At 42.3% G+C, this 23,717-nt stretch overlaps 1 protein-coding gene across 5 annotated transcripts in view; it reads right to left on the minus strand.

Moving 5' to 3' along the window:
* Window positions 1-1,937: 1,937 nt before the first annotated feature.
* SCHIP1 (schwannomin interacting protein 1) overlaps window positions 1,938-23,717 on the minus strand; it is a 575,684-nt gene continuing 553,904 nt past the window's right edge. For 4 of the 5 annotated variants that reach the window (XM_027113083.1, XM_027113079.1, XM_027113070.1 and 1 more), the window contains 5 exons: window positions 11,464-11,581; window positions 10,290-10,487; window positions 9,197-9,320; window positions 6,488-6,581; window positions 1,938-2,580 (listed from right to left, as the gene is read on the minus strand). In XM_027113083.1, coding sequence (XP_026968884.1) covers window positions 2,529-2,580; window positions 6,488-6,581; window positions 9,197-9,320; window positions 10,290-10,487; window positions 11,464-11,581 — 586 coding nt within the window. In that variant the 3' untranslated portion in view covers window positions 1,938-2,528. Of the gene's footprint in view, window positions 2,581-5,944; window positions 6,062-6,487; window positions 6,582-9,196; window positions 9,321-10,289; window positions 10,488-11,463; window positions 11,582-23,717 lie in introns of all 5 variants that reach the window. The other variant, XM_027113074.1, reaches the window with a different exon arrangement.

Below are 23,717 nucleotides of genomic sequence, written 5' to 3' on the forward strand. Positions count from 1 at the left end.
CAGGTAAACTAGTGAGGGTGCTAATTAATGTATGGAAGGGTGATCTACAGCAGATAAGAATCCTGTTGGGAATAATCCCAGTCCTTGCTGAAAAAGCTAATCAAAGGGGCTGGAAAGACCCAATTTTGAAAGAATCCCCTTGGAGGTGAGTCACTTGGTGACATCTCTACCAGAGGCAGGGAAGTGTGAAAGGAACATGGGTACACTGGTATAATCTCCTTTGATGGTCTTGGGGTGGTGGGAAGAACTGCTCTTCTTTTAGCTGGCTTTGCCCCCAGAAGTGTTTTGAGGGGCGCTTGTGGGTGTAATCTCACTTCCTTCCTTCTCGAGTTAGGGCTCTTCACTTATAATTATGGGTTTCAGACAATTGAAGCATTTCGAGGCCATGGATTTCTTCAGAACATATTTCAAGCCAGAGAGGCAGCATTGCTTAAGACAAAGAGAAAACTCATTTCTAAATTCTTATTGGAGTTGGCAGTTCTGGCAAGGATTTAAAAAATGAAGATCATCTTTCTTGGTGGGCTGAGTTTTAGCGTCAGGATTTCAGGTTACAGATGTCACTGTAGGAGGTTTCGGTCACGTTACCACTCTCACTCGGGCTCAGGCATTTTCGTGGCACTCTTCCTAGGTTGGCTTTCCCCCAAAGTTCCAAATTAATAGGAATATATTTCAATGAGAAAAAAAAAAGATACTAAAAAATGATTTAAGAAAAGCTAAAAAAGAAGGAAGTCCAAGGTAGTGGTTCTTTACATTAGTGTCACCAAGGGACCTTTAAAAAATCCTGGACCAATTAAATCAGTGTCTATGGGGGTGGGACCCAGGCCCCCGTGGTTTCTAAAGTTCCCCAAGTGATTCCACTGTGTCGCTGAAGATGAGAACCGCTGGCTTAGTGACCAATATTCTCACCCAGCTGAAGCAACAAAGCTCCACTAGCTGTGCCTAGATTTTCAGGGCTGGGGTCACCCCAGGGGAGCACTGACAGCTGGTGCAGGACTTCGGGGCTCAGTTAGAGACCTTGGTGCAAAGAGGACTTCGGGCTCCACCCTTCAGCCCAGTGGCGAGCAACCTGTCCTGTTCCGTAGCCAACTGTCGAAAACCAAAATATATTTATGGGCTGCATTATTTTTCTATTCCGAATGAAAATAACTTGATCGAAGCCCATAAAGAAATGATGAGTGTTTCAATGTAAGACGGACTATTTTACTAAAAGAAGAAGGCTATGAAAATTGGCAACTCTGAATTACTTAAAATATCTATCTGGGTATTTTTAAAAAAGGAAACTGACTAACCTTCTATCTTCAGATTACATCATGGACCTTATAGTGAAACCAGGTGGTCTGTGGGTGGTTCTGGAATGTTGATTGCTCATCTCAGCTTTAGTTTAAGGTTCTCTAATACCTGCGTGGACATTCGCTAATTACGTCGATTTTCTGAAACTCTCTACCTATTGAGGAACAGTCTGTAACCTGCTTTAGACTTGGCATTTTTCTTCACGAGACCAATAGAAGTGGTTAAAATGTGAAAAACGGCACCAACTGGCCTTGGGAAAAGTGTAAATGCAGGCATCATCTGTTCACGTGGCAAATTTGGGAAACGCAGTTTGGATGCAGTCATTGGCTCTGACAAAACCAGCAGCTATTAAATAATAAAGTATTGAAATTCCAGACTGATAACTTTCAGCAGTAACAATGCTGGCTCTGATGTGCCTGATGTTGTCATCTTTGGATCACACACACACACACACACACACACACACACACACACACACTCCCATACTCTCCACGATCTTCTTGGCGATTCCCTGCATTTCTTGTTCTCCGGAGCCCTTTGTTTCTTCGCTGATAAAAGCTTCCCGGTGGGGATTTCAGTTGAGGAAGAGTGAAGAGGGAAGAAGTACAGCCAGTGTAGGGCTTGCTAGTGAGCAAAAAGACATATCCTATGAAACAAAGTTTTAATTTTTATTTTACATATTTATACATAAAACTTTTAAGGAACCCTCTGAATCCAACAGAATGTTAATAGCACATCTAAAAATGAACTTCAGGTAGTCAACATTCACAAAATGTTGAAAACTGATTAAAATATACATATTACAGAGACCTACAACTTCACTACGAGGCAGGCATGTATTTTTTGACTTGGATAGCACCGTCATTTACAGTTCTTCTTTAAAACTACAGTGAAGAATGAAAGCAGTCAAATGGTAAAATACTGCTCCAACTCAGAATCTCTAAACAAATAAAAATAAAGTTAAAACTACCCTCTTTGATTAACCATGATTTGGGATGGTGTAAGTACTGTACATTTTTTGTAACAATATTTTATTAAAATGCCTGATATTTAGTGGCACAGTAAAAAAATTAAAATAAATTAAGAAGCAAAGGCCAATCACTGGACGTTAAGCTTCAGACATTATCGATGACTAACACTGATATTTGTTTGTTTCTATGCCACCTTTAGCAACAGCATTTTTACAACCACAGAAGCAAAATAAATTCTAGCTTGTCCTCTGGTTGGATGGCTTCTTTTCACTTTGCAGGCATTTTCTCGGCCATGTGCTTCTGCTGACTCTCAGCGTGTCTGTAAAATGAATAATACAATTATTTAGTGCTAAGGAGAAAGCCAAACTGCTTTCCCATCAACAGCTAAGACATCCTCCAAACGGAGGCTCGGAGTTACTCATAGTGAAATCAAGAGACTCAAGAAACGGTACTTCGTTCAAATGGATTCGCCCTCTTCCAAGTTTTATATTCTATGTACGATTCCTTTTATTTAGTAAGCCACTGGATTAACCTGAGACGTGTAGAGGTCACATTCCTTTGAGAAGAAAAGTGCCGTGTTTAAAAATGAAAAGAGAAAAGTAACTAGGATAATTTATTCCACAAATGTTTAATATGTGCCTTCTCTGTGCTCCTGGTGCTGGGGATTCGGTGGTGAGCAGTGATCTTTGTTCTCATGGAGTATATATTGTAATGGAAAGAGACAAGAAAGGAACAGACAGCAAGCAAGGAGAGAGCAGATAGAAGATTAAGTGCTAAGCAAAAAGTCAAAACAAGGTGTTGTGATAGAAAGTAACTGCATGACTACTTTATCCAAACACGCACGTAGATGCAAATCTAAGTATTAACAAGGCTGTTGTTAATAATACAATAGTTCAATTTTATTCTTACAAAGGCTAATGTCTTCCAAACAAACGGTAGGCCTTTGTGGTTGTCAAGATTTCCCACATTTGCATATTGTTTCCCCCTCAGTTAGTCCCAAGGGCATGATCACGGCAGTGAGCGGGCCACAGGGTGGGGTGAGTCTTACTCATCAAGCCCTATTACGGCCTGTGAGCCCAAAGTTGGGCTAACCAGCAGCTGGCCAGTGGAGATGAAGTGGGAGGAATGGCTAAGCTGCTTACATCACTCTATCGGGCACTAAGTAAACGTCTTCCCAGGGAGTGGCAGGGTCTGAAGGCTGCAAGAAACAAATGTTTTGAAGGAGGATCTTAGGAAATTATAAATCTGGCAAGAGAAAAGCATCTAAGGGTGTGGTTTTCAGCTGTCATCAAAGGTCCAGGGGCAGTTTCTGGGTGCTGCCTAGCCTTGGGTAGTCAGTGACATCAAGTTTAAACTCACTGGCATTATGCAGAATGTCTCCCATCTGTGTTACAGGGCAAATACATTCAGAAACAGAGAAGTGACAGCAGCGTCCCTGCCACATGCAGCAGCCCACAAAGAATATTCTGATATTCATTTACCAACAAAGGGACTCAGGAAAAAGACATCAATAGCACCCTATTCCTAAAAAAGAAATTATGCCTTCTAGCAGACCATCTTTTTTTTTTTTAACATTTTCATAAAGTAGCTCATGGGCCTCACTTGAACAAATTCAGCTCAAGAAATATTTTGATGCCCAGTGACTAAGATTCCGTGGTAGCTAATTAAAGTGTAGTTTCTTATAGCAGTTTTAAAATATGTATCAGTGTGTGTGTGTGTGTGTGTGTGTGTGTGTGTGTGTGTACGTGCATACAAACAACAAGGGGTTTTCTGAGACAGAAGGAAAGAACAGGCAGGCAAGAGCTTCAGAAAATATTGAAAGCTGGGTGTTATTTTGAGACATACATACAAGGGTGAATTTCATTAAAATTGTAAACAAAGGAGGGAAAGGGTTTCCGATCATAAAACCAAAAGGTTCTCGTCAACTATTTATAAAGTCTTTACTAGGATTTATTTCACTCAAGCTCCGCAAGGACTTCTTTTTATCAACAATCCCTATTGAGGACCTACTACGTACTTGGCAGGCCCTGTATTAGGTTCTGAGGACACAGCAATGAATGAAAATAGTGTTGTCTCTGCTTTCAGGGGGCTTATAGCCAGGTTGGTTGTAAACCATATAACACAATAGGATTAGCCTCTACTTGGGAGGGATGCCATGCTGCCAGGAGCACAGAGGGCCCTACATCAGTCTTGGGGGATCAGGGAGCACTTCTCCAAAGAGGTATCTAAACGCAGGGTTTTCAAATTAGGCTGTGCGTTGGAATCATCTGGAAAGATTTAAAAACTCCTAATGCACAGGCTACTTCACAGAATAATTAAATCAGAATCTCTGGGAGTGAGACCCAGACATCAGTGTTTTAAAAACTCCCCAGGTGGTTCCAATGTGCAGCCAAAATTGAGAACCACCGATCTGAACTGACACCTGAATGGTAGGAGCTGCACAGGTAAAGGGAATAGGTGAACAGGGCTTCCCAGCGGCCAAGCGCTTGGCCTTCTGGGATCTGGCTGCAAAACTCTGGCACTGCAACCTTTAGGGAAGTTTAAGTATCCTTAGATCCCTCCATGAGCAAAATTCTATTTCTGCAGCCAGGAATGGGCATAGAAACTTCTCCCCACCTGCTCTAATTTAAAGGGTTCCTCCAGTACCTTTAAATTAGTGACTCCTCTCCTTTGAACCCCATGGTTCTGCCCACCCTGTCTCCCATGATCACACCATCTGAAGGGATAAGCAAAATTCACTGCAAACCTAAGTAATAGCCTAACATTCTGAGAGAAGGGAGGAGCCTCTGAATGTCGTCTTAGCAACGAGGGGTGCCAACGCTGCTCTGAGGGGCAGAGAAACAGTCTCTGTTATCATAGGCAAGCCACAGAATTGACGAAAGAGTCTATATATTTTTCAGAAGATGCATGTCCTGGTTGTATATTTCACTACTGATTTCCCATAATCTTAATCCCTATATGCAAAGCTGTTAGCGTAACAAAAAGGCAGGTGTCTTACAATTGTTGGTGCAGTGCCCGAATACGGCTGTAGGGGGCAATAATAGTATTTGAGTGTTACTATATTTCACATGCAGGCAAATATGCTAAGACGGTATGAGAAGACCTTCTGGGTTTTTGGGTTTTCGTTTTTTTGTTAGGGGTGAGGCAATATAACATCCAAAGCGTACAAAACAGAGTGCTGCCCATAGGTCTTTAAAAACTAACTTAAACATAGTTCTGCAGCATTTATTTTGCTACCCGAGCTATTTTTATAACACTGCGTTTAGAAAAATATTTTACCCAGTGTTACACACTGAGAAGTGGTCCCTGTGGTGAGTGCTGAGAGCATTTTCACTACATATGTTTTCAAACTTCTCCTGGATGGTTCTGGATCATGTGGTTAATTCCTTATGTTACCGTGACAAGCAGTTTTCTTTCTCTCCTTGGGAGCTTCTACTCTCTGAATACCATTTCTGGGATTAATAGTAACTGTTGCCTTGTGGTTTAAAGACTTCCTATAAACCGTCTCAGACAAGGCGGCATCGTAAATACAGTACAGGATCATAGGAATGCTCACGGTATTTCATATACTTTATATATTTATGGTGAGAGGCCTTTCCACAAGGAAAACTATGAAGAAATGCAAGATCTTGACCAGCATTAGCCTAGTTTCCCTATGCCCCAGGGAAGGAAGCATTCTTTACCTCTTTACAGACAGGCGCTCGGAACCAGGCCCAGCTAGAAACTCAAGTCTTGGAGTCTCCCCATGGTGAGAGCAATCTGGTGGCGCTGGTGCTGTGGAAAGATGCCAGTGTCCTTGCCTTCCGGGCATGGCAGATGCGATCAAGAGTCAGGTCATATAACACCAAGTGCCACTTGGTGGTACCCACCACGTGCTGGAATCGTGCCAGCATGGAATGGCTTAGGGACGACTCTCAAGGGGACAGTCCTTCAGGATAATGTCCTTAGGCCAGAATTGCTGACCTGATTTAAGTGGGGGTGGATGAAGTTCTAATGCACTTACAATCCATCACTAGGGGAGGATGGTTGTGAAGAAGCCATGCATTTGGATGGGAGCAGTTTTGGCCGCTTCCCCTCCATCTAAACAGCTGACACCAGCAGAGATTAGGCGAGTTACTGATGGAAGTAAGGAAAGAAGTTCTCTAGAGCTCGCTCTTGCCTTAATTCTTAGACTTCCAACCATCCCAGGCTTCCTTCCTTCTTTGCAAAGATGAGGCACCACTGACCTGGTCAGGTCCTCGATGTCCACCAGCATGGCGTCTTGCTCTGTGTGCAGCTCATCTCGTATGAGGAGCAGCTGGACCAACTCTTCATTCAAGCCTGGGGCAAAGAAACGAAAGCATTTAGAAACAGGTAAAATTGCATCTAAGTCAGGACGTGAAACCACTTATGCACCATTACGTACGTACGATAGACACAAACATATACACAAACAGTTAAACATAGCAGGAGACTATTTTTGCTAAAATGTAGAGTTCTTACATTAGCTTCTCATAAGCCCAGGAGAGGTCACCAATCTGAGAGCACGACTAGCTTGCATACTTATAGAAGTGTTGACAGAAAAGGAGTACAAAGTATATCCAATTACACTCACATGAGAGTGGGAAAAGAAATTGTTAGCCGTTAGGAAAACAGCTTGTTAGAAGAAGTGGGATTTTGTTTTCAAGAAATGTGTACGCGGAAGTCTGGGGCACGTTAAGTTTTCCACCGTTCATCTTCAGGGTGCTCCTGCCACACGGAGAGCTGGGGGGGCCACTGCACCCGACAAGAGCCCCATCAGACCCCCCCAGCTGGGGAGGAAGGCGCCTTGAGGATGCTCAAAGGCTCCTCGGGGTCGAGGCGAGGAGCCTACGTGCAGGTTGTTCTAGGAAACAGTAATATCTAAAGCTGTGTGAGAACCAGATGTGTAAGACCTGAAGAAACAACCCCTGAATTCTCTGGACAATGGGTGCTGAGGAAAGCATTCTTCAGGATTTCTACCGGGCATAAAATAGATGGAAACATAACTAGTCTTCCTGAAATCAGTGTACTGGGTTTAATTTGGCTTCTGCCATTGAAAAATATAAACAAGCAGGGAGCTCTCTCTTGCTTTTCCCCCCTCACATCAGCTAAGAGTGAAAGCTTCTAGGTCTGGACATGTGGACACATGAGGGATAGCATTCATTTAGCAAGAGCTCTGGGCCCAGAAATCAAAGAAAGGAAGCGGGTATTCAGCGAGGTCCTCCTTGGAAATGTTTTCAGAGATCCTGACCTCAAATGATGCATTTGTCTGCCTTTAGTTCAGATTAGTTTTCAATTTAGAAAAGGACCAAAAAAGTCATACAAAGAGGTCTAAAACTCCATCTACTCCTGAAAAGGACTAGCTGGCAATGTTATTATTTAAAAGTCTAAGAAGGATGTTTCAGTGGTAAAAGATCAGAAAGCCTTTTAAGTCCTTAATTCCTAGTAATTTATGCTCAACTAAAATTAAAATGTAGTAGAATTTTTTAAAAGCCTGTGAATCTATGGTTTCCTAATTAAAATGTTAAATCCTTTCTCTTGATTTTTTTTTTTTTTTTTCTTTTCTTTCTGCGGTACGCGGGCCTCTCACTGCTGTGGCCTCTCCCGTTGCGGAGCAAAGGCTCCGGACGCGCAGGCCCTGCGGCCATGGCTCACGGGTCCAGCCACTCCGTGGCATGTGGGATCTTCCCGGACCGGGGCACGAACCCATGTCCCCTGCATCGGTAGGCGGACTCTCAACCACTGCGCCACCAGGGAAGCCCCTTTCTCTCGATTTTAAAATGCTGAAGGTATTAACTTGTCACTGAATACATCCAATTTTATTTTTTCTAGTGGGTTCTTAGGGTAGCTTTTTATACTAGTACTCAGTAGGGTGCCTGCATAGTGAGTGGGAATGTCTTTTCTGTATGAAGTTTTAAATTTTTTATTATGGACATTTTCAAAGAGATACAAAAGTAAAGAGAATTGTTTAAGGAATCCCCCTGCCCCATGCATCCAGCCAGCTTCAACAGTTATCAACTCATGGCCAGTCTTGAACTCACCTATCTCCCCTTCTCCCACTAGATCATTTGAAAGAGAATTTCAGACATCATATTATTTCATCTGTAAATGCTTCAGTATGTGTCTCTAAAGACAGGTCTCTTTTTTAAAAAAATTTAACATAACCACAATACCTTTATTGTACCTGAATAAGTAAATATATCTAGTTGGTTTGCATTTGGTTGGCATGTCTCTTAGGTGGTTTTAATCTATCAGCCTACAGATTTTATGGACTTGTATGTTCCAGAGGCTGGAGGGCTCGTGAGTTCACCTGGGCTAAGCATGCTGTCCCAGTGAGCGAGCTCTCTCATTGGTCCAGCACCTGCCCTTCCCTGCGTAACCGATCACTTCGAGTGAATGCCACTCACTGACCACCCGCCCTGCACACTTCCTGTGGAGGCCCTTCTTCATTCTGGGGGGAAAAGGCCCACGCCTTCTCACCCTATAATTTTCACATATCGGTCACATATACTTTCACCACCTGGAGTCCCACAGCATAAGTCGAATAGAATTTGATGACCTAAAATGAATGTACGTGCAAGTAAAGCTGAGCGTATAACTGTATAATAAATGAATTGTAACTACGAAATTATATTCTACAAACAGGCGTTGGGAGCCAACTATATGCCAGGCACTGTGCTGGGAGCTGGGGATTTCAGGTGAATAAAAAGGATCCCTAACCTCTGTGAACCTTGAAAAAGTCTTAAAGTTTCTCAACATTTTACAGTAAAAAACCCAAAAACAGAAAGAGAGCGTTGTGATTCTCTTCTTTTCCTTGCAAGTACACAGGAGGACCCCAATGAAACGTACCAAGGAGCTGAACCCAGGAAATAGTACTATCCATCCCATGGTATTTTACACTTAATATCCCATTTTCCAGAGCATCTTACACTTACTTTCTATCTGGGAATGGAGATCATTGACTATCACTTGTAGCTGCCCAATAGTCATGTCTCTCAGGTCAGTGGGCTTTAAACTTCTTTTCATCAAGCATTCACTTATATGAGGCATGTGTGGCAGCTGAAGACAGAAAGGGAAGAAATGGAGGGGTGAGCTGTAAGCGCACTGAACGTACGACCCAGTTTTCTCCTAAAAGACCCACCTTCATTCACCCACTTCAGGTTCCTTGCTTAAAAGCTTTCCCCATCTGACTTTCCCAATGCGAGGCCCTCTATATATGCACATCGTCTGAAACACTATTGGCATCAGAATGGGACACTACTCAAATCAAAAGCTTTTGGACTGGTCTACGACTGAGAGTCAATTATTATATCCACAAATGAATTACCAGGGAGCTCAAGTAATGTCAATGACATGGATAAAATTAATAATATCAGCTACTTATTAACTTATAGCATGGTACAAGCACTGTGCTAAGTGCTTTGACTACTTTTTCCACAATCGTGCTCTGACACAGCTATTATTATTATACCCATTTTATAGATGAGAAAACTGAGACGTGTCCAGAGCCCCACAGTAGGTCAATGGCAGAGCTAGTGTTAAGCTCCAAAGCCCAGGGCTCTCATCCACTCTGCCATACTGTCTTCATTGAAAAGGGGGGAACATGAGCTAAAGCAATAGTGAGTTTGCCATAGCAATGGGTTCTTAAACTGAGAGTGCTTTAAAGGAATTAAAATATTCCCATGACAGCTAATACTGCCCCTAAGAAACACAGTAGATATGATTAAACTGAGATTGCTTTAAAGGAATGAAAATATTCCCATGACAGTTAATACTGCCCCTAAGAAACACAGTAGATATGAATCAAGAGCAAAGTTTACTTTTGTGAGTGAAATCTGTTGCGTGTGTATCCTTCAGTGATACAGTAGGAAGGAAAAAGAAACAGACTTAAATGTTTCTCAATGACAGTACGTTTTACACACTGCCTTGTAAAAACCCAAGTTTGCATAACTCTGGGAAAGGACTGGGACAGCCTCAACCATTTGCAGCCACCAAACACTCGTTTGCATTTCAGCGTTCGCTGCTTACAAGATCAGCGACGGGAGACTTCTTCCTGTTCTGTTTTTCCACTTCTACTTGCATTTTGGCCATTGGTTTGGCCATGGCAAGGGCCATTTTGGCTTCGGCTTGCAATTTCTTTTGCCTTGTGAGGAAATCCATGTCATCCAGGGATTCGGATTCCTCTTCAGTAGTGTCTCTATCGGAATAGGAAGAACTCTGTTTGCTCTGTGAAGGGAAAAAGAGTAGCCCTGAGCTTTGCGTGCCGGGTACCGTCTTTGGAGCTGAGCTACAGTCTTCCCTGAGCCCTCTCTCAGAGCAGCCAAGGGTTCCCTCCATCAAGGGACTCAACTCTTGATGTGATTTGTACCCATCGCAAGTAACGTTTTAAAAGCTACTTTATTTCCTCAGTCAGTGACAGACTCTGATTTTAGCATAAAAAGTAACATAATTAATAATAGGGAGAATACATATTTGCAACAAACTTGAGACACTTCTTTGATTCTTACTCTCAAACCTTTCTTGAAGTGAACAGACACAGCAAAATATTTAACCCAGAGCTAAGGCGGTGCGTTGCTCCCTGGAGCGGACGGGATCTCAGATATCCTATGAAGTTCTGACGCGGCATTGCACTCAACAACCAACACGGTTTCCTATTAGTTAATCTTTGGTAAGAAAGGCGATAGACCTCCCAGAGAGGACAGAAATCCAGCAACAAGCACCCAGGATCATCAAGCCATCTTTTGTAATACATGTGCAAGGAATAGTAACCAATGTTTAACCCACATTACCTTGCTGGCTTCTCTGAGCAACAGCTATGTGCTACCATTCCCACCCCTGCCTGGACCCCATCCCCTGCCTTTTAAAATGCGTCCCATTGTTAGTCTGTGCTCATATTTCTAAGCCCAGTGGGGAAGGATTGGTATATAGTGTATTTTCTTTTATAATTTTTAGGGCCTATGTGATTTCTCTTACGATTTAGTATGAAAGTCGTCGCTAACTTTCACAGAGCTTATGTATCCTTCTTGGGTCACAGTTTTGCTTTTTCAATCACTGTCAGATTTTAGGAGCATGCCATGTCAAGAAATGTCATGAGACACCGCTTTTTTAGCCTCTGACATGTTTGTTTCTGACTAACAACAGAAAAGAAGCTAAACGACCAGGAGCGCACACTCTGAGCCTCAGTGGCCGCCTCGGGACTCACCATGGGAGACAAGGGGGTGTCCAAGCTCGTTTCGGTCTTGCTGTCATCGGCATCGCTGTCCTTATCGCTGCCGCTGTCGTTGACAAAGCATATCTGCAGGTTCATCCCACTCTGCAGGCTGGGCAGAAGGAAACAGGACACTAATTCCATTCAGCTATTTGTTATCTGGTAGCAACCGAAAGAACTGCCTGATTTTGCTAAAGAAAGTAGTTTAATGTGTTCTTCACAGGGAGCAGTGAGTGAGCAAATATTACTCCCAACTCATAAATGATAACTTTTACTAGAAGATAAGAAAGATAACTTGATAAGCTGATAAATGATAAGATGATAACTTTTAACTCATACTGTATTCGTTTTATTTTCCACACACAAATTCACGCTGGGAGAAAAGTAATTTCAGGCCACATGGTAGCACCCAGCACAACATCAAACACATAGTTGGTACACAGTAAAAACGCGTTGAGACACTGAGTTTACATTTTTTGTCGATGAAGAGGAATGGGTCCTCAGCCAAATGAGGCTGCTTGGTGTCAGCTAGTATCCTGCCCCACGGGGACAATCCAATGATGTTCATTAGATACAGCATCCCGGGGCCAGAGCTCGCCGAAGAAAGACTCCTTTTTATTCCCAAATAAGGTCGTCTGAAGGAAAATTTTATTTGAGGCGGTTGTCAAAAGCCAACCAAGGGAGCCCATTTATGTCATTAAGAAAAAAACACACCAGAGGTTCACCCTCGAGAAACTTAAGGAAACGTCCAGCTTAGTCAGAAAAGCAGAATGTTGGAACACAAGGCTCTACAGACTGCCTCGCGTACAGAGCCTCAGAGGCAGAGATGTCTTGGGAGCTCATTATGCTTGTGCCGAATCTGGGAAGCTCCAGAGGGATGTTGCCGGAAATGTGGTCACAAAGGGCCAGCCGGCTGTGTATCTGCTATACACGCAACCAGGCAGTGGATCCAACTCTGTGTCCTAACCTTCATCTGAAGTCGAACACATTTCATTGTTGTTTGACAACAAAGTGTTTTTCAAGAAGCACTTTCTTAGCATCCCTAGTAGCCCCAGTCTGTAAGTTTAGAGAAAGAAAAGGCAGAAGGAAACTCCTAAGCAGCAAGGGGTCATAAGGAGGCTCCTGTAAGCCAGGTTTAGGACAGGGGACACCAAATCTGCTCTGGCGTTATTGTTGTCCCAGTGAGAAATGCAAAGAGCAACTCGTCTGATAGCTGACATTCCCATTTGCTTTTTTTTAAATTATTCAAATGGATGCTTTGCATAAATTGCTCAAATGACTCATTTAAAGCACTTTGATTGAAAACAATACAGAACTCAGAAAAAGAAAATGTACTGATTTAACACAGGCACCATCATTGTTATGGGTATGTACCGCCACCTATTGTTAACTTCTCTAATGACTGAAAGTCCCAGCTTATTTTCCCCAGGAGAGAAACGCAGCCTTTCCCTCTGTAGGTCCAGTTCCATTCCCCCACTACCCTCCGGTGCAGGCAAGCAGACCCAGGCCTAGGGCTGGCCGCAGAAAGCGACAGGTTCTGCTGTGATCAGCTCAGGGTGCTTGGAATCAGTAGGACTTAGGTTTGAATCCTTACTTCTTTCCCAAGGCACATTACTTTATGAACCTTAGTTTCCTCATCTGTAAAATAGGGTGAATAATTCAGTGGTTTGTAGAAAGGATGAAAAGAGCTCAGAGATGGGCACAGGGCAGGTGCTCTGTACCTGTTCATTATCCTCCTTTCTCTACTTCCTGAAAGCCTAGACAAAAACACCCACAGAATTTTAAAGGTGATGTGACTTTGTAAAGGGACCCCTGCAGTCACCTACTTGAATACCTGGCGTGGTCACAGCAATTCCTGATGCACAACTGACTCACTGGGGGCATCCCGAGCTGACTTTCACTGTTAGGCAGCTTGAATGTTTATTGAGCTGGAATTTGTCTCCTTTTAACTTTCTATCATTAGAATATATATATATTTTTTTCCTGGAGAAATATAATATGTTCAGGTTACCCTTTGATCCCATATAAATTAAGTTTTAAAATTTATTGTCTGTAGTTGGTAAAAAAAAAAAAAAACCCAAATCAACCCATTTTTAACAATAAAACTCAAGATACATGGATCGGACAACAGTGGAAATTTAAAAAGTGCAAATTAAAAACAGACATTTTAAAGTCATATTTTAAAATAAAAAAGACATTTTAAATTAAACCTAATTCGAATCAAGGATTATGTAGTATTTCCTATTTATTGAATAACTAAAGTCTTGAAAAGAAGACACTATATACACAGATTATAAAAATATAAAATAACACATGATACCACTGCAAAATAAGGTTTAAAACATCCAAAGATATATATTTTCATTATGAAGAAAGTCTGATCGTAAATTCTGTTGTTCTGCCCCCAAATTGACCTTTGTGCTAAGGATCAACTCAGACCTAGATCAACTATCCCATGCAGTGTTTCTAACTCAGGAAAGGCCAAGAAAAAAGAAAAGGGAAGGATTTAGTAGTCGGAGTGAAATGAAAAAACACCTCAGGTAGAAATTCAGAAAATCGCCTTAGTAACACATTATCACCGTGGGAAACTGAGCAGAGCTTCTTACAGGGTGAGCCTTATAATTCCTTATAGTGGTAATCACCAAGAGTGTTACTCTCAGGAAAAGGAAATTATATGATATTACAGCTAATAGTTCAGCGGGGATTTTCGTACAGACATCTTAAAACGGACTCAGGTTTCAAGAAGGATTTGTTTGCCTTTAGCCTTTAAGAGGGTTTAAGATGAAGGCGGCCTTGGGGAAACTCGACCACAGCTCCCAAGCAGCGGCCAGCGCTGAGGGCCTTTGTGCCACTGGGTCCAGGAACGATAACCCCTGTTCCTGGCCCCTTCCCATCCCGGGGAGGCATGGCTGTTCTGAGGCTCTCCCTCCAGCCACTCGGAGCCCCGGTCCCTCACACTGCGGTGTCTCGCCTATAACCAGGCTATGCAGTCTGGCGAAATCCCAGCAGCCGGGGGCTAATTTGCTTGGAGCTCTCAAGCACTGTCTGAGGTGAAAACAAAACACTAACCTCTTCTTGTTAATGAGTGATATAATTTAAGGTATCCAATTCAGGGTCACTTGATGTTTGGAATGGCGTTCGGCAGAGGGCTATGAGCAAAAGGCTGCTTGATGTCTGCCTTGCCTGTGGATTTGATTACTGGAAGGTCTGCGTCCTGGTCACCCCGGAAACCTCTTCTCCTTATGCCATGAAAAACCACACTGCAGCCCAGAGTTACTGACAGGGAGCCGAGGGTATGGGGAGGGGGCTGTCATGGATGGAGAAGGCTCAGAAACATGAAGAGATAGAGACTAAGTGTGCTTCCTGGACATCTCAGTGTGAGCGAACGTGGCTTTCTGAGTGACAGTTCCCGTTGGCCAGGATCGGGAAAGCATTTAGTTGATAGGCTGTTCAGCACCAGTGTCCACTTGGCATTTACAGTGAGGAAAACTTACTTAGAAAACACATGTGCTGACCTCCAACTACTGTCAGCAGGGATATTATGAAAATATGCTCGGAATTGAGAGAATGATGGAGATGGCAAGATCTTAACTACTAAGAGGATATCTCGAAGACCTAGCTACCTGGTGATGTGGTTTGGTATAAAGACAATACCTTTTTCAAAATACAGGGACAAGACCAGTTTACTCCGTGGGAGAAGTGATGGGATGGTCTTTAAGTTTGCTGTGACCTCTAGTGGGGCAGCAGCATTGGGAATCTGGCCTTTGTCCTTGGCCTTGGGTTGCAGTGACTGGGAGTGGCCTGGTCTGACGGCCAGCTCCGAATCCCAGAACCATTTGGTGTTTTCTGATTTTAAAAACAGGAATCTCCCAGCACTAGCTTAGACCGCCAGCGTCCACAGAGGAATGCTGAAGATTCTTTGGTTCTATCCCCTGCATCACGCCTTAGTTAATTTCACTTGAACGGTTACAGTGAATTTGAGTTTAAAAGTGTGTTCACTTCATTCTCTCCTTGGGCTCTACAACCACCTGTGGATTCCAGGCAAGGCAGCGGTTACTCAAAGAAGTCAGATAACTTGCCCCAGATCTGTGACAGCCTGATTATTAAAATGGTCCCAATTCTTCCCGTCTCTCTATCTGGTCCCCCTATAACAAGACTGCGGGTTCTCCGTCAAGAGGTGGAGTCTATTTCCGGACCCCTGGGCTGGCCTCCTGACTTGCCTTGGCCAACACAATGCAGAGGAAGTGACAGTATTCCGGTTCCGAGCGCCTCCATCCGCCCACCCCCCCCCACTCCCCGCTGCCCCAAGGAACCGTGCCGCTGCCCGCAGAACAAGTCCAGCTCAGCCTGCTGGCAGAGGAGGGACTTCGTAGCACAGAACTCAATCGGCCGTTGTCCCAACTGAAGCCCCAGGCGCCTGACGGAGCTCAGCCAAGAGCAAGCCGTAGCGGTACCTCGCCAACCCGTAGCCAATCGATCATAGACACACGAGTAAGCCCCGTGGGAAGCCAGCTCTGATCAGCAGCGGAAATCAGTGCTTATCATCGGATGCCACCGATGTGGGTGGGTTTTTATTACACATCACCACCATGGCAACAGATAAATGGTACAAGATCACGAAGCAAGAGACTATAGGCTGGGCCTCTGGTGTTTGAATCCAGTGGCCTTTGCCCCATACTGCACTGCACTTAACCTTTGGTTTGGATATATTAGGTCTTGCCTGTGATGGCAATATAATTTTAAGCACATAATGCCTCCTGTAGTTGCTTATAATTTCAAGGCAATCGTATGGTTTCCTTAAGAAACAGAGAGGAAACTCTGAAATGCCTATGGATTTCAAACATGCATTGCTCATCTTCTGTCCAAAACCAGTGTGGCTGTGAGAGCCTCTGGCCCTGCCATGCCATTCATTACTCAGTATTCCCAACTAGTTTGTGGCTGGGCTGTTAAAATATATTATTTCTATTTATTTTAATGAATCTCCGATGCATTATTCAAAGGCTTTCTACATAATGAATATTATCACCCATTATCTTTTCCTGTTTCATGAGAATTTCAAAGGGGACGGAATATAAAATGTGCATTGTAATTACCCAAGGGTAGCTGTAAACACATTTCATTTTTCTAAGGATTTGTCGTGAAGAAAGAACGTGGAAGCAATTGAGGTTTGGGTAAGTTCTAGATGTACTGCGTGTGTGATGGTGCGTCTACAGAATGTGCTGAGGTGGGTTAAAATGAGGTGCTGCTATTCCTTAATAAATTGTGAAATACCTTTCCCATTTCCCAAACCTTGCTCCTTACTCTTCTTTTCCCTACTGACTGTTTTGTATTGACATTTACCATGAAAGCTACAAAATTACTATTGAAAAAAAAAAAAGGAAAGGCAAAGTTTCTACTTCTCAATATTTGTTATTGTGAAAATAAACTGCTATTTCTTATTTTACTTTAGTGGGATTGTGTTAACTTTCTTTTGCTAAAGAGTGTGCAATGCATGGGATGATAATTTGACTTTTTAAAAATTTAAAAAAATTTAAAATTGAAGTATCGTTGCTGTACAATGTTGTATAAGTTACAGGTGTACAATACGGTAATTCTCAATTTTTAAAGATTATACTCCATTTATAGTTATTATAAAATATTGGCTCTATTCCCTGTGTTGTACAATATATCCTTGTAGCTTATTTTATACCTAATAGTTTGTACCTCTTACTCCACTACCCCTATGTTGCCCCTCCTGCTTCCGTTTCCCCACAGCCATCTCTCCTAGGTGCCAAAGGTGGTAACCACTGGTTTCTTCTCTGTATCTATGAGTCTGCTTCTTTTTTGTTATATTCACTAGTTTGCTGTATTTTTTAAGATTCCACATATAAGTGATATCATACAGTATTTGTCTTTCTCTGACTTATTTCACGTAGCATAATGTCCTCCAAGTCCATCCATGTTGCTGCAAATGGCAAAATTTCATTCCTTTTTATGGCTGAGCTGACTTTTTTAAAAAGAGTGATATTCACATAGGTGCAAACACTGCTGGTCTAACATATATGATCATACACACAGAAGTATTATAAATGATTTTTACAACTATATTAGAAAGAAAGAGGATGTTTAACTGTTCATTTGATGATCAGGCAATAACATCTCTGCAAACCCCACGGCACCAACTGGCCAGTGCTGAGCTGATGCCTCCCCTTTGGCCAGAGCACACACTTTCTAGTTCACTACAGTCCCACCTATTGCCTTTTATCTGGGCTACTTCATTCCTTTATGTTTCTTGCTGGCCCCTGAAGGCATGTTACAGTTCACGGCCCCTATATTAAGTGGATGCATAGTAGTAGTTGATCCAGGGACAGCAATCAGGTCTTCTAACAGGTACCAAATGCTTGGATCACTAAATCACAATATACAAATAGAAATGTGGACTCTATAGAGCATTGGAAGGGAACTCAAAAAAATACTTACTAGACACTCCCTATCTTATAGATGAGAAAGGAAACACTTTCACTTACCTGGACATTAATTAGTAAGTAAGGTGTTAACCAAGAAGAGTGAATGAGCGGGGAACTAACTGCAGTAGAAAAGTGGTCTGCGGGATGGGGGAAGCAAATGCAGAAGAGGGATGGAAAGCCGGCTCTCCCACTGTCATGTGCCCAGAGCAGTTAAGGGCAGTTTCAAACTCTGTGCTAGAGATAGGGCTGGGGGAAAGGGGGGCACCATGTCTCTTCATGTCGTGTCCTCACCCCACATCTTACAGGACTCAGGCTTTTGGCTTCCTCAGCGAAAGCCACGGAAGGTAGCTCCGAAGACGGCTGGAGTGTGAATGGCCCTCTCTGGGTTTTCCTCTCCCGATCCTGCGCATACTTTTTCTCTGCTCCCTTTTCTAAGGCTCATTAGCTCTGGCCCTTCCATCTGTATGTGTTCGCGTGAGGGCTGGTGGGCATCCGACTCCACGTGGCCACAGAATCTTCTCACTACTTAAGGAACGGATGGAGAAGTGGACTAGCGTTCACCAGCTTTGCTGTGGGGAAGCAGCAGCCCCTGTGGCCTAACCCGATTCTCTAGGGAGCTATAAATACTTGCATTCCTCAGACAGCTGCTGATTCTAATTCCACATCAGTGTCTAGTTCCTTCAATAATGACCACGTCTATGTAATCCAATTTGGAATTACAGGATCTTAATGTTAAAAAATGCATTTTTACCAGAAGTATTTTCTGCACGCATTGAAGACCAGAAAGGGTACTCTTCTGATACTGCAATAATAATGGAATAAAACAGCCATCTCTCCTAGGTGCCAAATGCGGTCTGCTTTCCCTTAATCAAAGCCAAATGATTTCTCAGCAATCTACTTCCCGAAATAAAAAGAATGACCACTTTTGAGCATCTACTATATTGTAGGCACTTCATATATATTACCTCTAATCCTCAGATACACCTAAAACAAGTATTATGATCTCCATTTTGTATATGAGAAAACTAAGGCTCAGAGGTTAAATTATACAGGGTCACAAAGCTGGCATTTTATTCTAGGAGAGTGTGGTGAGAAGCCAGGGCACTATAAGAAGGCTAGAATAAATTCATGAATGGAAGAATAAAAGAGAAGATGAAAAAAGAAAGCAAAACAAAAAATTGGAAACAACTTCAGTGTCTAACAATAAGAGATTAAGTATATTATGGATTGACAATTATACACTGATATGTATAACACAGATAACTAATGAGAACCTGCTGTATAGCACAGGGAACTCTGCTTACTGCTCTGTGGTGACCTAAATGGGAAGGAAATCCAAAAAAGAGGGGATAGGGCTTCCCTGGTGGCGCAGTGGTTGAGAGTCCGCCTGCCGATGCAGGGGACGTGGGTTTGTGCCCGGGTCCGGGAAGATCCCACATGCCGTGGAGCGGCTGGGCCTGTGAGCCATGGCCGCTGAGCCTGCGCGTCCGGAGCCTGTGCTCCGCAACGGGAGAGGCCACAACAGTCAGAGGCCCGCATACCACAAAAAAAACAAAAACAAAAACAACAAAAAAGAGGGGATATATGATACATATGGCTGATTCACTTCGCTGTACAGTAGAAACTAACACAACATTGTAAAACAACTATACCCCAATTTTAAAAAAGATTGATAGAACTACAAAAAAAAGTATATTATGGTGAAATATATGACGGGCCATTATGCAGCTAGTAAAAATATATATAATGGAACAGTTATGAATATGGGCAAATATTCCTGATGTATTGTTAAGTCAAAAACAGAAACAAAAACCAAGCTCTAAAACAACAGGTATACTATGATTCCAAGTTTGTAAACAAAAATGTGGAGCTCTCTGTACAGAAAAAGTGGCAGGAAATATACCTAGATATTTTTTCGTGGAAGAAATTCAGTTGACTTCAAATTTTTCTCTTTTGAGTGCCTCTGAGCTGCTATGTGTGGCCTTTAGCAGGAATTTAAAAAAGGAAAAGGAGAGAAAATGGGTGAGTTGATTAGCACTGTGTGTTGGAGAAAGGTGAGTAGGATTAAATATTTGACAGCTGGAAGAGGATGGCTGCGTGTCTGACTCAGATGGTGTCTATGCAGGGACCATGACTCACGTATGAGTCAGCCTGGGCTTTTGTTTTTGGCAGGGTGCTGGGGGTAGGAGATCCTGCCCCCAGCAGGGGGGAGGGCAGTAAGAAACAAATGTTCTTATAAGTGAACATTTCTGTGGATGGACTCTTTGACTCAACTGTTGCCATCCCTCCCCAACCCAGTCTCAATCCCATTCTCCTTTCTGGATCTGCATAGATGATAGACTCTCAAGTAAAGGATATACATTTCACTCTTTGTATTTTTAAAGCCAGCCTGCCTATTTACTCTGCTCAGCCCAGACAGAGTTTAAACTTGTATCTGCCGGACCTGCTGATGAGTTTCAGCTGCTGGAGCTGAAGTTAGGCTCATCCCCTCCCGGACCGGTGTTTACCTCTGTGAGGCTGGGGTAAAGATACGGCAGTTGAAGAGTCAGTGCCTGTGGATGTTTTTGAGGGCTATGGTTAGATTTGGTGAAAATCTTAATTGCAAATTCTTTTACTGTCTTGAACACTGAATCACTGCTTTCACCACTTCTTATGTTTATGTTTAAAATAATGTTGGGGCTGCCATTTAGGCTTGGTCCCATAGTAAGCTTCATCTCAAAGACCTTCTGTTTCATGACTTAATTTGTGGTCGTTTGATTCTATTCAGTCATTAAAAAGAATGCAGTAGATTTACTGAATTGCATTAATTCTATGACGCACGGTTATTCATCTTTGGCCATCTTCAACGTCGGGGTATGTCTCACGATCTCAGCCACCCGTGCAGCTGGTGGCATGACTGCTCTACTGGGCTGTAACTCTGTCAGCCAACAAACCATTATAAGGACCACTGAAGAAGAGGTGGGCTCTGGTAGTTGACCATTCATGCCTTCTGATAATAAAAAAGTGCCAGCATCGAAACCTGCAGAATGGGGGACAGTGGCTTGGAAGGTGAGGCACAGCACCTCCTGATGGCACAAAGGGTGACACTGGGGGGAAAAGCAAAGATGGACAACTCTAAGGGAAAGTGGTTAAATGGAGAATTGAATTGTGAATGTGAAAAGGGTGTAGGACTACCTTAACTAATTTCACTTTTTCTTATTTTTTTTATGCACAAAAGACACGTGTGATAAAAATATATACCCAAATAAACCTGAAAGGACTTTTCAATAGCTAAAACAAAAATTCTGGAATTCTCTGGTGGTCCAGTGGTTAGGGCTCCACGCTTCCACTGCAGACCCCGAATAGCCAAAGCAATCTTGAGAACGAAAAATGGAGCTGGAGGAATCAGGCTCCCTGACTTCAGACTCTACTACAAAGCTACAGTAATCAAGACAATATGGTACTGGCACAAAAACAGAAAGTTAGATCAATGGAACAGGATAGAAAGCCCAGAGACAAACCCACGCACATATGGTCACCTTATCTTTGATAAAGGAGGCAGGAATGTACAGTGGAGAAAGGACAGCCTCTTCAATAAGTGGTGCTGGGAAAACTGGACAGGTACATGTAAAAGTATGAGAGCAGGGGGAGCAAGTTTGATTCCTGGTTGGGGAACTAAGATTCCCGCATGCCGCAAGGCACATCACCAAAACAAAAAACAAAAAAAAATTCTAAGTGTTAAGGAGGCATGTGTCACCATTTAATTGGCAGTGGTTTTCTGAAATATCTTCCATGGGTTTTTAATGCATGTGATAATCTAAATGAGAATAATCTGAGGGGAACAGAAAATTTTACAAAAATACTGAACAAAAGGATTGTGTTAAAACTCCAGATGACAGAGCTCACATGCAGTCAGTGAGGCTGTTTTCTCATAGCAGTGAGTGCTTACGTAAACTCTCGAAGGAGCTGGTCTTCATATGAGCTGTGTGTGTCCAGACACATGTGAGGGACCACTGTCTAAAGGGAGTGCAAATTTCAGTAATAAAGTCATGATAACTTGTCAAAGATGATGCACCAATGAAAAATCATTTCTAGAAGTTCTCTTAATTAAACATTTGGTTGTCCACTGGAGCCATTTTTAAATATAAAATGCAGCCCCTGTGGCCTTTTTTCTCCCTGTCTCCCACTCTTTTGCAGCAGCTCTGACAACTGAATTCTCACTGGCGATAATAATAAAGTTCATAAGACAGAGTACAGCTGGATATGCCTCTAGCAAGATGTCAAATTTCGCTTGCACAAAATTAATTGCACCTAATTAAACTGGGGTCATTGGCATTATTGTAAAGTGAGGCTATTTATTAGACAAAGAAAATTTCACAAATGCCAATTTGCTTTTCTTTCAGGTTTGTAAAAGAGAAGAATTGCTTACATGATTAAATTTGTTTTGCCATTTTAATCTTATTACTCTTCAAAAGAGCCACTTCAAATTTTGCTTCCCTTTAAAAACTGTGTAATGTTTTAGAATACTGCAGATAATTCTTGGAGGAGGGCATAAAAATGATAGGTTTTCTGTAGATTACCTGATGAATTTTCAAAGAGTATAAAAGAGAATTTGCAAACTACCATTTGCAATGACAGGTACTGTGGAATTACTCATATGAAGGATTTTCTAAGCAAATTAATAGTACACATGTATGAGATTAATATGAAGTTCAAAAGGTATGTTGCATGTTACAAATAGGTTGTTGTAGTATGTACCTATTACTTCAGGAAAGCAAATTTCATTGTGTTGAAACAGGACAACCTCTTCTCACTCATGCTGGGTATATATGACCACTGTGCTTACTTCTTCCAGGAAATTATGCAAAAATTATTACTATCAGAGACAAAAGGATGATTTACTTTCCTGGCAAAATGAGGCTGGTTTGACCTGTGATCTGTGGCAGATTATATATTCAGATTCTCAGTTCCTCACATTCGAAGCTCCTATGAATCCAATTTCTTTAAAGCCTCTCTAGATCACTGCTATCTGTCCTATCGAGACAACTCCCTGGGCTATGGTGCCTCCCCGCTCCCTCCCCTCCACGCAGCCCAAACACAAGAGGAGGTGGTGGGTAACTATTACTGGTCTTATCTCAGCCATTCGCCAATAAACCTGTAAGAACAAGAAAGAAATGAGTTTTGATCTAGGGATGTTGGAATGGCTGAGATAAGTAAACAGTAATCATTATTCAAACGAGCGTCTCAAAAGCTCTCTGGGGCATTTCTGTTTTTCATAATCTTCACAACGCATGGAGAGAAGGGTATATAGCCTTTTCCAGGTTACAATATTACATTGCATACTTTGTGAATAGACTGTATTATGTTGTATTTATATTTATGTGCATGTAAATAAAATCTATCTTGGGGTAAGGGAAGAAGAGAAGTTGGGGGGTCAGGTTCATTTTGTGTTACTCTGAGAAAAGGAGAATGGAGATGGCAGAAAAAGTTTTCTCCATGATGTCAAATCAGCTTGTAATGTTTGAAAAATGAAAGACTTCCTAGATGTCTGTTACTAATGACCACTCTGTCCTGTGTTTTCATAGCAGCCAAGCCAGTTTCCATTCCTTTAATAACACCAAGCTATATAAACTCAAAATCCGAAATATAATGCTGATTCAAGATTAATTTGGTCAATGAAAAAATATTTTATAGCAAAGTATTATACTAGTCATAAGAGAAAAGGAATATTTAATTTTTCTAAGAACATGAGTAAATCTAACATTTCTTAGAAACTTCTTTCAAAAATAGGTCATTCATTTCTCTCATTTCCTTTTAAGCTTT

Source organism: Aethalodelphis obliquidens, unplaced genomic scaffold (genome assembly GCF_003676395.1).
Source record: "Aethalodelphis obliquidens isolate GAN/ISIS:26980383/991018 unplaced genomic scaffold, ASM367639v1 scaffold1, whole genome shotgun sequence".
Taxonomy (NCBI): domain Eukaryota; kingdom Metazoa; phylum Chordata; class Mammalia; order Artiodactyla; family Delphinidae; genus Aethalodelphis; species Aethalodelphis obliquidens.